Raw genomic sequence first — 13383 nt, 5'->3', positions numbered from 1 at the left:
ACTGCAAAAGCAGACAAGCTCTAACAAACCAATATCCCCACCCACGAAATCAGCATTAAAACATAGTGAGGGAAAAGCAAACCCACATTTTGATGCAGTAAGTTGCATTAATGAATTCAAGCAACTCTGAAAACAATTGAATATTCTGTGCTTTGATCTGACCTTCCCCATGGAATCTAACTCACTGATTTTGGCATTTTACTACCAGGGTTACAAAGGGATCAAGAAGACCAAATTACCAAAATATAGACAGTTTTTATACTGGGAAAGACCCTGCTATTATTCCCTCAAGTCCAAAATTCAAAGTCAACCTATAACAATTTTCTACACTTGGGTTAATAAAAAACAACCACCAAAATACAAAAGATTTTTTAATGCTTTGTTTCACACTGGTAGCTCAGCTCTCCAACTGAGAGCATAATGGTTCAGCACGTATAAAAGCTGGAGAATTCAATGGCAGAGCTGTGTGATCTTGTGCTTTATCCTGCCCTCCACTTTTTTATTGTTTAAACAGTTCTTAAAGAATGGACCTCTGAAATGGCACTCACGGAGCAATGCAGAAATCTTCTACCTTGCCTGAGAGCAGCAACAATAATATAATGATTTCCAGGACAGGACAAAATGCTGTGGTAAGCAAACAGGCATAATGTGTGTTCATCTCAAAAGTTGTTTATTTAATTATTAAGGCTTAATAGATTGGCCAAGACTCTGAAGAAGAAGGGCTAAGTACTTCTTTGTTTTATTAACAGCTACAACTCTTAAGAACAGGCAGGTAGGAACCATTCATACCATCTTGCTTTCATCTGTGGAGCCAAAACTTTCTGCTTAGTCAGCAAGGCAGCTCAAAGTACTTATATAAAGCTCACACTCTTTTCCCCCCGATGTGAGCAGTCTAATCCCCTTAGTTTAGGTTCCTATTGTTGTGCTGCATCAAAATAATAAAGCACCATGAAGTTTATGATATTTGCATTGGCACAATAATTTCCATTCTAGTCAAATTCAACATGAATTACAAACTTCTGAGAATAAATTGGAATACTGAGAACTGGGATAGCTCTAAGTGTAACAGCAAGCATCGAAGTATCCCAGGTCTTGGCTGTTAAGAGTGCTGACACACCAAGAATTCTCAGCTCTAAGGAATCCCAAAACTACACACACACACAGTCCCCAGTCTGCTATTTCAGAGGGCAAAATGAAGGCACAAGAAACAAAGCCTTATACCCCCAAGAAGTACAGGCTTTGCTCTTATTATTGAAGCTGTTTTCTCTTATTTACAGATGTTTAGACTTGCTGTGCCATCTCAGTAAGGTTTAGCCACTGCAGGTATTTGTGCACAGCATTTGAAGAAACAAGTGGTTTGCTTCTCTGTTCTAACAAAAACTGAAGACTTGGTGCAACATTTTTTGACACATATTTGAAGGAAATCTGACCCCTGAGGACAAGGTCAGCACCTGAAAATATCAACTCTGATGTCTAATGCAAGTCAGATGCACCATGAGCTTTGTCCTCCCTTCTTCCCTTCATAACTCAGACAGCATTGAGAAAACAAGTGTGAAAATTCTGCTTCCTGCAGATCCAGATTACACCAGATTGCCACTTCCGAGTTACCTTATATACTTCACTGAAGCCACCTCTACCCAGAAGATGTAGCAACAAATATCTATCATTTAGCGTTGGATGGTCTTTAAATCTGGTGAGAAAGACACAGTTTAAGAAGACAGAAATAATTATATCCTCTGCACAATAAATTACAGCTACCGCACAGCTAAGAAACAACATTTTCACCTTCAGACAGAGAAATATAATCGTGTTAATGACTGACAAATTTTATACTATTTGATCACTCAGCACCAATCAAAGACTATTTAACGGTACCTTGATGCACTTGGAAGCCTTTGTCTTAAGTGAACTTCAAGCTGTAACTGTACCACCCACAATCAAGTGACTATTGAGTTGTAACATCAATTTAAAAAAGATTAAATGTTCCCCATTATGAAAAGACTGTTTTTCATTATGAAGAGAACAAATAAAAATTACTTTAAGTTCTTATCCCTGAATCCCATGTGCTTACTGTGAATTATCTTCATTGTGTATCCTTTTCAGTTCCCTGATGTGCAGATTTCTAACCCTCTCTAGTCGTTCCAGCTCTGCCTGGATCTCTGCTTCTTCCTAAACAAGGAAAAACCAAAAGAAAAAAACAACACTCTGTAAGGTACTGCAGATAGTGTTTCCACCTGATTTGTGGAAACACAAATGCAATTCCCCTTCTTAAGAGGTTAATGGTATAAAACTTGTCTAAGAGATCAGAGAGATGGTCAGAGTTAATCTGCAGTCAAGTGGCAAGCAACAGGAATGAAAACCAACTGGGCAATTCTGTTCACACATACGCAGAGACAAGGAGACATATCTTTACACCTCCTTGTTTATAATATTTTCTGTAATTAAAAAGCCTTGTTGTTGTGGTCTTGCTCCTTCCCTGAGTAAGTGCTATGCAGCTGTTTTTGAAGGAATTTCAGTTCTGGTGGGACAAAAGAAAGAAGACAGCCCTCAGCAGTAAGAGCAGGGATGTCATGATGCCACATGGGATGGGCCAGCATCTGGACAGGATGGGAAGTGTGAGAGAATGACATTATGTTTCATTAGTGGTAACTGCTCTAACAGGTCAGAGTGTTCCTCAGTGCCGTGTGGGAGTTCTGACATGGTGTTTGTCTAGCTGGAAAATCTGATGCCTCCCAAAATGACACAAGAATTCACATCACTGTGGCCAGGGCTGCAAACAGTAATTCAAATGTGCTCCCTAAGCAGTACACTTTGTGTATGTAACGCAGGAGACACTGTTACCCATCTGTCTTGTGACTCTGCTCCTTCTCTTTCCAACTGGTTCTATTTTTAGATACAAAGAATGAGCCAGCTTCCAAAAGTGGAGAAGGATAAGCACAGCTTCAGACAATGCCACAATTGCAACACATTACTTCATTTTCCATTAAGGTCCATTTCCAAATGGATTCCTCCATTCCAGGGTAGCAATGTTACATGCAAGGATAGATGGACCTACAGTTAATCCCCCGGAGCAATGTGGGAGCTGTAGAGCCAGCATGCCTGCAGCATTCTCCTGCCCATATCACTTCTCTTTGTTCACGTGTCAATAAAGCATCATGGGCAGACTGCCAGCAGATTCTGGGTGTGCAGTAACTTTCCCTTCCACAGAAAATAACAAGGAGTACAGATGCATTAATGAGGCCTTACATTCAGCTTGTGTGTCAAGGTTACAGGGAAAAAAACCCTACATGTAGAGCTCAAGCAGCACCTGAGAAAGGAAGGAGCACTCCAGATAGACATTTGCTGCTTCTTTGGTTCATTTCCAAAAGAAAACTCCTTGGCCTTAGCAGAGATCACATCTAACCAGGAAATGGCAGAAGACATCTATTTTTTTCCCGGTATTTCATCTGCTGAAGTGTCCCAGAAAACTTACTTATAGGTCACTGCAACCACTTTCAAGGTAACCAGTAGCTTATCTAAATATAACCTCACTTGCAGGTACAGTTCCTTCTGAGGCCAAGGTATTTGAGAACAAACTTGAATTGCAGCTGCCTGAACAGGACTGGTTTGCAACAGTCCAGGAGATTTTATTGGACTGATAATGTTGGTTACTCAGTATTGCAGAGAACTGGAAAAGCCAATGACTGTTGCATTTTTTTTTGTCTGTTCTTATAATTTTCTTCCATTGGTCCATTCCTTACTGTTCCCCCATATTACACACATTCAGAATCCAGCACCAGGCAGGTCACAGTGACAGAAGATGTATCAAAAAAGTAGAACTCTGCATGAAATCCCAACTGTAAGGACACAGAAATCTATTTCTTGAAGCAAAGAACATCTTCTGTGAATACCACTGCCCTCAAAAAATTATTACAAAATCCGGGGTATCCCTTTCAGGTGCAAAACCCTCTTGATTATCAAATGAGTAGTGACCTCTACAGAGAAATGCTCTTGCTCACAGAATACTGCACAGAAAGGCTTTGCTGCAACTAGTTCTTACCTTTTTAAGATGACCTAGTCGGAGTTTGAAGATTTCCTCCTGTTCATGGTATTCTGCTAATGTTAACCTGCATAAAAAAGAAAGACTCAACACATTAGGTTTCCAAACATGACAAAGCAAGTAAGCTGCAGAACACACATTGCCAGTGGAAGTAACAACTCCACAGAGTACATCAACAGCCAGCACTATTTTTTTTAGATAAATTCTGCAACCTGTATTTTAATAATCAGTCTAAAGAACAACAAACCCTTAAACCTCAACAATATCCATTAATTTCAAATTCAAGTCCCTAATAGCACCTATCTAGGCTACTGACTGACTGTTAACGAAGACAGCTAAACCATAATCCAAACATAGAAAAGTGAAGCTCAAATATTCCACAACTTATTTTTCCATGTAAAGTCTGCTTTAATGAGTAATTTTCAACTGTTTCTTTGTAATAAAAGCTGGATAATTCAACCCAGCTATTCACTCTGAGACTAGATGCACACCTGGCCACACAGCCACTGCAAACAGAGAAATGACCTGGGATTCAGAACTTTTTCCTGTTTCAGGTTCTGCCAAGTGGCTTCCAGAGAAACCTTGGGAAACTCACTTTATCCTATTTTTGACCTCACGTGTAGTTAGGAGAAGCAATGGGATAAGGGGAACAATCCCTATTTTATTGATAGCAAATGACGTGCAAAGCTTCTGCTCTAGGTGGTTGATCAAAAGAAGTTTCGTAATGTTTTCAACATCTCTTCCACGCCAAGCGTGCCATGTAGGACAAAGCACAGCCTTACACTAAAACAGTGACAGAGCCCATCACTAGTGAAATGCAACAACACACTGAGATCTTTAGGATTACGAAGTTAATCACTCTATTAACTGTCTCATTACTACCAACAAGGAATTTGGTAAAAGCATCACATATGACCATAAAGCTATGACGCTCTTATCAACTGCATCTGTTCACTCTCTAAAGAGGACCTGCGTGTGACAGCATACAAATATCTTTTTTTTAAATCTAAATTGAGTTCCAAGTATATCCCAAGAAGATTTCTGCAACAGCAGTTATGCTCTACACAGTACCTCACACAAGGTTAGTGCAGGAGGCCTCTAGAGCATGAACACCTAAACTTCTTTCAAGGGGGGACCAAGTCTTACGTCTGTGCAGGGAGACCTTACTCAGTAAATTGAGAGGAGACAGCATTCAGCTCATCAAGTGCTCATTTTGAAATGTCCTAACTTCCCTCCGTTGATAATGCAGAGTCCAGGTACTTGAAACAAGGCCTAAAAGCAGTTGTTACCTGATAAATTTAATGGAAAACTCATAAGCCAAGTTCCCTATAAAAGAATCTGGAACAGAAGGAACTGCTTATTACAAATTAAAGGTACATATGAAACAAAGCCAGTACCAAAAATGCTCACATGTTGTCTCATTTCATATAAAACTGCTGAGGGCCCTGAGCTGGACTTGATGATCCTTGGGAGTCCACTCCAACTCAGGGTAGTCTCTGATTTTATGATTCTAATTCACACACATAACCTGAATTTAAATTAGATTCAGATAATCTAAAAGGCCATCCCAAGAGTTTAGGTCTTTGTGATTCTGTGATTGTTTGGTTGCTGTTACTGTGTAAGGAATAAAGAGAAAATTGAACAAACCAGCAACAAGGTTTGCACATGTGTTTGAGCACAAATAAACATCATCAGTCTACTCATTAGGGCAGAGATAAAACAAGCACCACCAGGCTAACACTGCCCAAAACAGCTGTCTGTCACAGCAACCATCACAAAAAACAAGGGGGCTCTGAGACCAACACTGTCCTGTTTCACAGAAACATGGTGGAAACACCATACCCACCTCTAGCACAGCTGAAGGCTGCCCAAGCTGCCCTAAAGAATCTCAACCAGCCCCAACAGATTAATCTTCCTGAATGAAAACTCTTCTCATTCACAGGCTAGAAAACTCATTTTGGGAGAGCTTGTGTTTAAATTTGCATCATGGGACCTTCCTCTCCTTTTTAAGGCACAGCAACAACCACGAACCAAAGAGAAATCAAAAAGGAATTTGGTTGTCTGCAGCTCATTCAACTTTTATAAACATTTATATTTAAATTGCCTAAAAGTCAGCCTCTGTAAGAGTTCCGCAACGAAGAGCCTCCCTCCAGAAGTAGTAAAATTTTGTTCCTGATACACAATGGTCCAACAAATGCACTTACTGGATAACTAATGATTAAGCAAGTAGTCGCTCAGTTAGTTGCTACAGCTGACTTGCAAAAACCCTAGTGTTTTCACATAAGCTACAATGCTCCACATGAACCATATCCATACCATGGCAAGCAGTTTTTATCGAGTACACAACAAGAAAGAAGTTTTTCTAAACCAAAGATATCACCCTAAACGATATCAATGAAGAATGATAAACCAGCAAGAAACAGAGAAAAAGACCTGGGAACCCAAAAGGCTTCCTAGCAGAGCATGGTAAAGCTGGATTATGTCAAGGCAGGCTCACAGCACAAGCAGAAGCATCACAGACATGACCAGGATTCCCAGGGCACATCATGACCTGTGTTGCCATGTCTCAAGGATATGCCACACTACATCTGCACCAGACTGCTGGAGAAAAAGAATCCCACAAAAATGGGGAAAGCTCATCCTGCCCTTTGGAAGTGAAAGGATGACACAGTGAATAGAAATGTTTCAGAATATCCATGTACAGACATTGCATTTGCTTCTCCCAGCTCAAACCTAGCAACACAAATGGATCACTTTGAAGTTACTAAGTTCTTTTCAGGTTCCCTTGGCCAGAACGAAGGGGAAATGTCTCCAACCAATTTAGTTATTTGCAGAAAGCACGCAGTGCTCTCCAACACAACTCACTTGATCTGCAGGTACCTGTACCCCGTTTTGGGGGCACAGCAATGGTGCTGAGAGTACCCTGAACATCAGGATTCACCCAACCGTGTGCCATCTCTGCTGAGACTCCGAAGACAGTGGGAGCTTTTGCTTCACATGTCCTTTTAAAGATTAATACCAAGAATTCAAAGGACTTCTGGAACTTTGAGGTCAAGTCAAGCCCAGGAGATTTAATAATGAAAAATAAAAAGTGTCAATGAGGGTTATGGTGTTAGTCTACAGCAATAAAAAAAAAGTAGGGCTAGTCTCTGACTAAATGTATTTCCAACTCACAAAAACTTCTGAAAAAAATAACGTTCTTTCCAGCTTTTCTTTCAGGCCTCAGCTTTACTCTAGAAGAATATCAAGGCTCTTAGAGAATCAGTAACTTCAAAAGAGGCAGGGGAAAAAAAAAAATCTATGAGAAGAGCAGCACGTCCACCATTTCCCTGAGTCGTGTATGTGTGAAAAACTGTTTTGGAGAATGGGCCAATGCTCAGTGCACTGTCTCTATAGAGAGCATCTTATTCCTTCAGCATCCCAAATTAATTGTTTCAAAACTCTTAACTCAGAATTCTCCACAGAAATCAAGGCTTCTAAATGTGTACAATTTTGTTTTCCTTAAAAAAAGCACCATGTATACCCTGATACTGATATCAATTCTGAACTTGCAACATCGATATCAAAGCCCACTTTTCAAACCTGACCACAAAAGGAATACTGAAAAAAATACTGGACTCATTAAAAAAAAAAAAAAGTTAAGCTCATACGAAGTCTGGACTCAGCAAAGATCCTTGTTTTACTTCAACGAAAACTATTTAGAAGTGCAGCCAGATGTTGCTGAATGCCAGGCTAATTCCACAACATTCATTTGTGCATGGAGTGAAGCCTGGAGGCAAGGGTAAGATTCCATTTCCCAGGAGGTATTTTATGCTCTAATCAAGCCATGTGGCTCTGCCATGCACCAAGAAGGCCACAGAACCTACGTTTCATTTTCTGCTCCATTGGTCTTGTTCTTGCGCTGCTTCTGCTCGGTGCTTGCTGGAGGGGTCTGGCCCATTGCTGGTGGCTTCCGCTTTGCTAACATTTTTCGTTGTCTTTCTATTTCTTCCCGCTGGGAATTTATCCTTTCCTGTTGCCTGAAAAGCAGAGGAGAGAAAACACAACACAGATTACTAAGGGTGTGCACTTAGTTGTCTTCAGCATCTGTTCTTACCAGATTGGAGCTATGAATTTCAAATCAGTTGTACTTGTTAAGATTTGCAACAAAATATTTTTGTATAGAAAAAGGGGGATGTGCCAAACATGATGAGTCAGAGTTTTAAAGGTATTTTTACATGAAATGAGATCCTTTTCCTGGCTCACAGAAATCTCTCAGTAAGTGAATGGTTTAATTCATGCAAAGGACATCCAAAGCAGTTGCTAACCCCATGGAAACCTAGGATCCATAGCAAGTCACTAGCTTTCCACACTTCCTAGAAGCCTCTGTTTGAAATCTCAGATTTTCCTGTTAAAACTGTTCCTGAAGTCTGGCACTGTCTGAGAAAGTATCCTTACGTTTCAAAAGTACAGTTAATCTATCCTATATTCTCTGGAATATAACCAACATCATTCCTGATTTCACTATGGAACTGTCTCTCCTCCAAGATAAAAAGACTATCTTGAAACATTTTACAGTGATAAAAGCACTCTTGAAATTTCAAGTCTAAATGACCTAAGCACTTGCATACCTAATTCCCTTTAAAAAAGGGACTGCCACTGCAAGTAAGTATTCCTGAAGTATTTTTTCCATGTCTTAAAGTCCTTAATCTGTGCCTAACAAGAGCTGCACCTCCCTATCAGAGGGAGACTATAGTGAAGTGATGTGATTTTAAAAGATCACACATCGCTCTCTGTAGCAATTAATTTGCCAAGTCCTACTTAAAGGTCTAGGCCAGGTGGGAATTGACTGGATATTTCCATTAACATCCTGCATAAAAGGTCTCTGATCGTCATTTCCAGGTTTCTGCAGCCCCTTTGATCACTCTTACCAGAAGGCAAAACAAGTTAAATAGTATGCATTTTCTCTTTCAAGCGTCTCCACTTTCTACTTAAAGAAATAAAAAAATAAAGGCAAGCTAATTAATCTTCTTTGACTAATATATGCAAGGATGCAAATCTAATTGACTGACTCACAATACATGCGAGATTTTGGTCCACCCCTCCACCCCAAGCACTACACAGGTCAGGTGGGTGCACTGAGGATTCCCAACAGGTAACAACAGCCGGCCCAGAGGCCAACTCAAGCCATTTCTTTCCAGTTCAAGTCTCTGGAACTTGAAGTGGAAATGGATTTCTCACTGTGAAAAAGTTCCCCACTATCAGGAGTTCCTATCTGATCCTTCCGTGCATCAGTCACACCATTCTCACATTCTGACATGCAAGACATCACACACAACTGCTAGGGTTTTTTTCTAGTCCTGCCTCTGAAGTTAAAGACAATCCTGTTTGTCCTCACTTGATGAGGTTCTGGAAGGCATAGCCATCTGTCCACTGCTCAGTGAAGGAGGCGCCGTGCCGCACTGTGGTGAAGTGCCCCAGCCTCAATCGATCCTGCATACTCTTATCTCGGCATGCCATCTTCTCCTGCTTTGACTGAAAGCAAAATAAAGCCATGTAAAAATACAAGTCATAAATTACTAGCTAAGGACTGTGCTGCATTTTAAATCACCACCAATTCTTACCACTTTCTATTATTTCAGTTCTGCTTAACTGAAACCCAGGTGAATATCATTGATTAAATTATTGCTGGTGCTTCACACCGGTCTGACAGGCATTTGTTCACCTCCATCATGACGTTTCAACCTCACTCTTCCCTCCTGATGACTGGTGGGCAGCTGAGCCATCCTATGATCAGCTGAGATGAGCCTGGCAGTAGGATTAAAACTATCCCTTTGTATCAGTAGCTTAGCTAGACTGCAGGTCTGGCTCTGACCAGGCCCTTATTCATGAGAGGAAGAAAGAAAATGTACCTTGAATCACTATTAAGACTAAGATAAAGTGACCAGCCAGTTCCGTCCTAGTCTTGTACCATGTCCAGAAGTGACACAATCTCAGCTAGGTCACCACTCTGGAGAGGGGAGCCTTGTTCAGCCAAGAACAGTCAGCTCTGTGACAAAATCAACTCAAACAGACATCATGTCCCAGCCAGCACTCTGGCAGTTTTGCCCATCCAGTGCCCACAAACAATAGGTGTAACTAGCCAACAGGTGAAAAGAGCAAACAAACCCCCACACTGTTTAGCCACCAGGAAAGCTGGAAATCTTTTGATACTGAACCAGCCTGGATGCTGGTGAACCTGGCACTGTCCCCAGTGTGTTGTTTTCAGTGTTACACAAAGCAATGATCTCCAACTTTGTCATTTGAAAGAAGGAAAATCACCTGTTCATATCCCAGAGCGTATTTGCAATTCCACTGCACAATGGGACACTGCTCCTGCATTCCCAGAGCTGCACAGAATTGCTTTTCAAGTGTATGGGTTTCCAATCAAACAATGCCTGCTGCATTTAGAAATCTTTCTTTTAAGCAAGAGATCACTCTGCCACTGTGCAAAGTGACCAAATCTGAACATTCTGAACCACTTCAGTCTTTGGATTACATTCCTGTTTGCAGAGAAATAATTCAAGACAGAATTCCAATTATCTTTTATCACTAAAGCAACAAGAGCAGGTTTTTACTCCTAAGAAGACAGAGATGCTTTCAAGGACATGAACTGTGACTGCAGAGTGTCCCCTGCTCACCTTTTCTATAAGAAGCTTCTTGCTCATTGTTACACATCGATTCAACCGCTCCTTGTACTTCTCCAGCATCTTTTGCTGCTCATCTATCTGCCGTCTCAAATCACAGTTGGCCTAAAAGGGAACAGAGAACAAAGTCTGTGACTTCAAACCACTCAAAAGAGCCAAACTAAGCTTCGCTCAGGAAGAAGTTTCTCCAGCTAGCCGTGGGGATCAGATTAAAGTCAGCAAACCAGCAGGATAAAAGAACGAGTTTTGTTTAGCAAAACATCCAAGACAAACTCTTAAAGTTTTAACTCACTCACATTTTAACACCCGTTTAGAACAGGGAAGTTCTGTCATCTTGGTTTACATGTAAGGAATTAAGGTACAAAGAGACTAAAGACAACCAAAAGTATTTTGATTTTTTTTTAAGACCTTGCCAAGAAGTCTCAAAATAGCTTAGTCATTGCTGGACTATCCTCCCTCTTTAGCCACAATATTGGCAGAGGAGAAGGATGGGGTAACTCTTTGTATTTTCAGTTAATTTATTGTTTAAGTCACTTTCCATCAGCCCTTTTACACAGATTGCTCCCAGTGGCAGCTGCTGCTTCACACCACACCACAGCATGCAGCAGAACTGTATGTGCAACCACTTTCATTAACAAAGTTAAATTTAACCATTTCTCTTCCAACGAATAGTCTGGTAAAAACAAAAACAATCATATTTTTTTAAAAAATCTATTTCCTGCTTCATGGATTGTTTCCCACAACTCCCATGTCTTCAGTGAGCTTGACTGAGCTCTTTCAGGTGCTGAGACCAGATACACACAAAGCCTTCCCTCTACTCCCTTTAATGTGCTTTCTAATGCTTTTCAACACTTCACAAGAGCTGCCTCTCCAGGTGATGAAAGCTAAGTCAATTAGAACTCCTCCATTAAGACAAGATCCTTGATTTTAAGGTATTTATCTTTTACTGAAGAATACTAATGGGTTAAGAGCTTTATTTTTTTTTACTTGGTCAAAGGATGTTCTCATCTCTATACATGTCTCTGATTCTCCTGAATGAGCATTTCAGAACATGGCTTCCCAGGCTTCTCAGAGGCTACTGGACATGTTGTCAAACAAAAGGCAGAGTCAGCTCCTCAGGACTTAGAAGAGGGGAGTAACTGGGTGGAGGGAAAAGGGAGTCACCACCCATGGAAGTGTTCAAAAAACCTGTGGATGTGGCACTTGAGGACATGGTTTTGTGAGAACATCATGGTGGCGCTACACTGATGGCTGGACTTGCTGATCTTCAAGGTCTTTTCCAACCTTAATGATTCTGTGAATAGATCAAAGGGAGGCCAGCACTGCTGAGGATACAAACAATTGAACTACAACTCTGCACTGTACATCCCCAGACACCGCTTAGGTTCAAGCAGGCCCAGTGTCCACAGGCCAGACAATTATCCTACTGGTAAGGGATCACTGGATTTCTTTTACCTTGCAAGTGTTGGTTCTATGGCTGGTATACAAACTCCTGCTCTACAGCCTAGCATTCTAAGTATCTTTAAATAGCAGCTTTTAGAAGAGTTGCCCCACTTTAAATACTTACTCTTAATAAGTCATCTATCCTGCCCTCCTTCTTCTCCAAGTCAGAGTTCTTACTGTTTTCTAGTGCAGATATTTTTTCCATTGTGAGGTCAGACTGTAGGGAAAAATCACCATAAACCATATTTAAGACAAATGGATAATGTTTCAAATTGTCATAGTCAGCACTAACAACCCAGTGTAAGCCCCTCTGATCTGAACTGCTGGGTCTGAGAAGAACTGATCCCCTGCATCCTGGCATTCAGGGGAAGACTATTTTCCATTATTTATTTTGTTGTTGCATGGTGGGCTCCTCCAGCATAGGAGGTACAGTGAGCCAGCAGCCCTGAAGAGCACAAACTGGTAACTCTCAACAGCCTTAAATATCCTCTGTGTCCTGTGAATTTTACATTTATAACTAAGTTTTGCACTCTTTAGTGGTCTCTATGCAGGAGAGAAAAAATGCTTAAGAAAAAAAAAACCCACATCAAATCCCAGTCCTTAGCTGGAATATCAAAATTTATGATCTTTCATGAGCACTGACAACCACCTGCAGACAAAGACAACACCTGCAGGCTCTAAAGTGTTCCTGACAGAAAACACAGGAATTAATTTAAAAATATTCTAACAGATTGACAGCAAGAGTATTGGGCACATGCTTTTGTTTCTGATAAACTTATGTATTAGTACCCACTGGGGACAGGAGCTTTATAGCTCTTGAGTGAAAACTATCTGGACAGTTTTATGGGGTGCAGAACATCTCAAATACCTTCAGTGAAGCAGTGAAGTGAGAGCTATACCCAGGAACAGAAGATACACTATATTCTTTGAATATTTCAGATTCAGCACTCCAATTAAGGGTGGGAAGAAAAAGGGAAGGAGTCAGTATGTACACAAACACAGAATGTAAAACAGCCAAGTCAACACAGAGGAAACTCTCCAGGACTGCATACACAGATTTCACACTTGTGGTTAGCAGGTACCTATTCAATTTCTGAGAAGAGGTTGCAGAGACTTACCTGTGGAGTTGTTATATAACTGTTCTCCAGATTTCAAACTTGCCTGGAAGCCAACACCATGGAGTAAGAGACAAACCTGTCTGACTGTTGCTTCCCGACATATGTCCAATATTGAAAA

The 13383-nt window shown here is 40.8% G+C and overlaps 1 protein-coding gene across 10 annotated transcripts in view; it reads right to left on the bottom strand.

Annotated features, from left to right (window-relative positions):
- Nucleotides 1–13383, bottom strand: part of TLK2 (tousled like kinase 2) — a 42679-nt gene that overhangs the window by 8827 nt on the left and 20469 nt on the right. For all 10 annotated transcript variants that reach the window (XM_063404104.1, XM_063404109.1, XM_063404102.1 and 7 more), the window contains 7 exons: nucleotides 12272–12364; nucleotides 10699–10809; nucleotides 9417–9553; nucleotides 7906–8058; nucleotides 4040–4106; nucleotides 2072–2169; nucleotides 1609–1690 (listed from right to left, as the gene is read on the bottom strand). In XM_063404104.1, coding sequence (XP_063260174.1) covers nucleotides 1609–1690; nucleotides 2072–2169; nucleotides 4040–4106; nucleotides 7906–8058; nucleotides 9417–9553; nucleotides 10699–10809; nucleotides 12272–12364 — 741 coding nt within the window. The remainder of the gene's footprint in view (nucleotides 1–1608; nucleotides 1691–2071; nucleotides 2170–4039; nucleotides 4107–7905; nucleotides 8059–9416; nucleotides 9554–10698; nucleotides 10810–12271; nucleotides 12365–13383) is intronic.

The sequence above is a fragment of the Prinia subflava genome, chromosome 8 (assembly GCF_021018805.1).
Source record: "Prinia subflava isolate CZ2003 ecotype Zambia chromosome 8, Cam_Psub_1.2, whole genome shotgun sequence".
Lineage (NCBI taxonomy): Eukaryota > Metazoa > Chordata > Aves > Passeriformes > Cisticolidae > Prinia > Prinia subflava.
The sequence above is the reverse complement of the archived record's forward strand: the minus strand, read 5'-3'. Positions and strand labels throughout refer to the sequence as shown.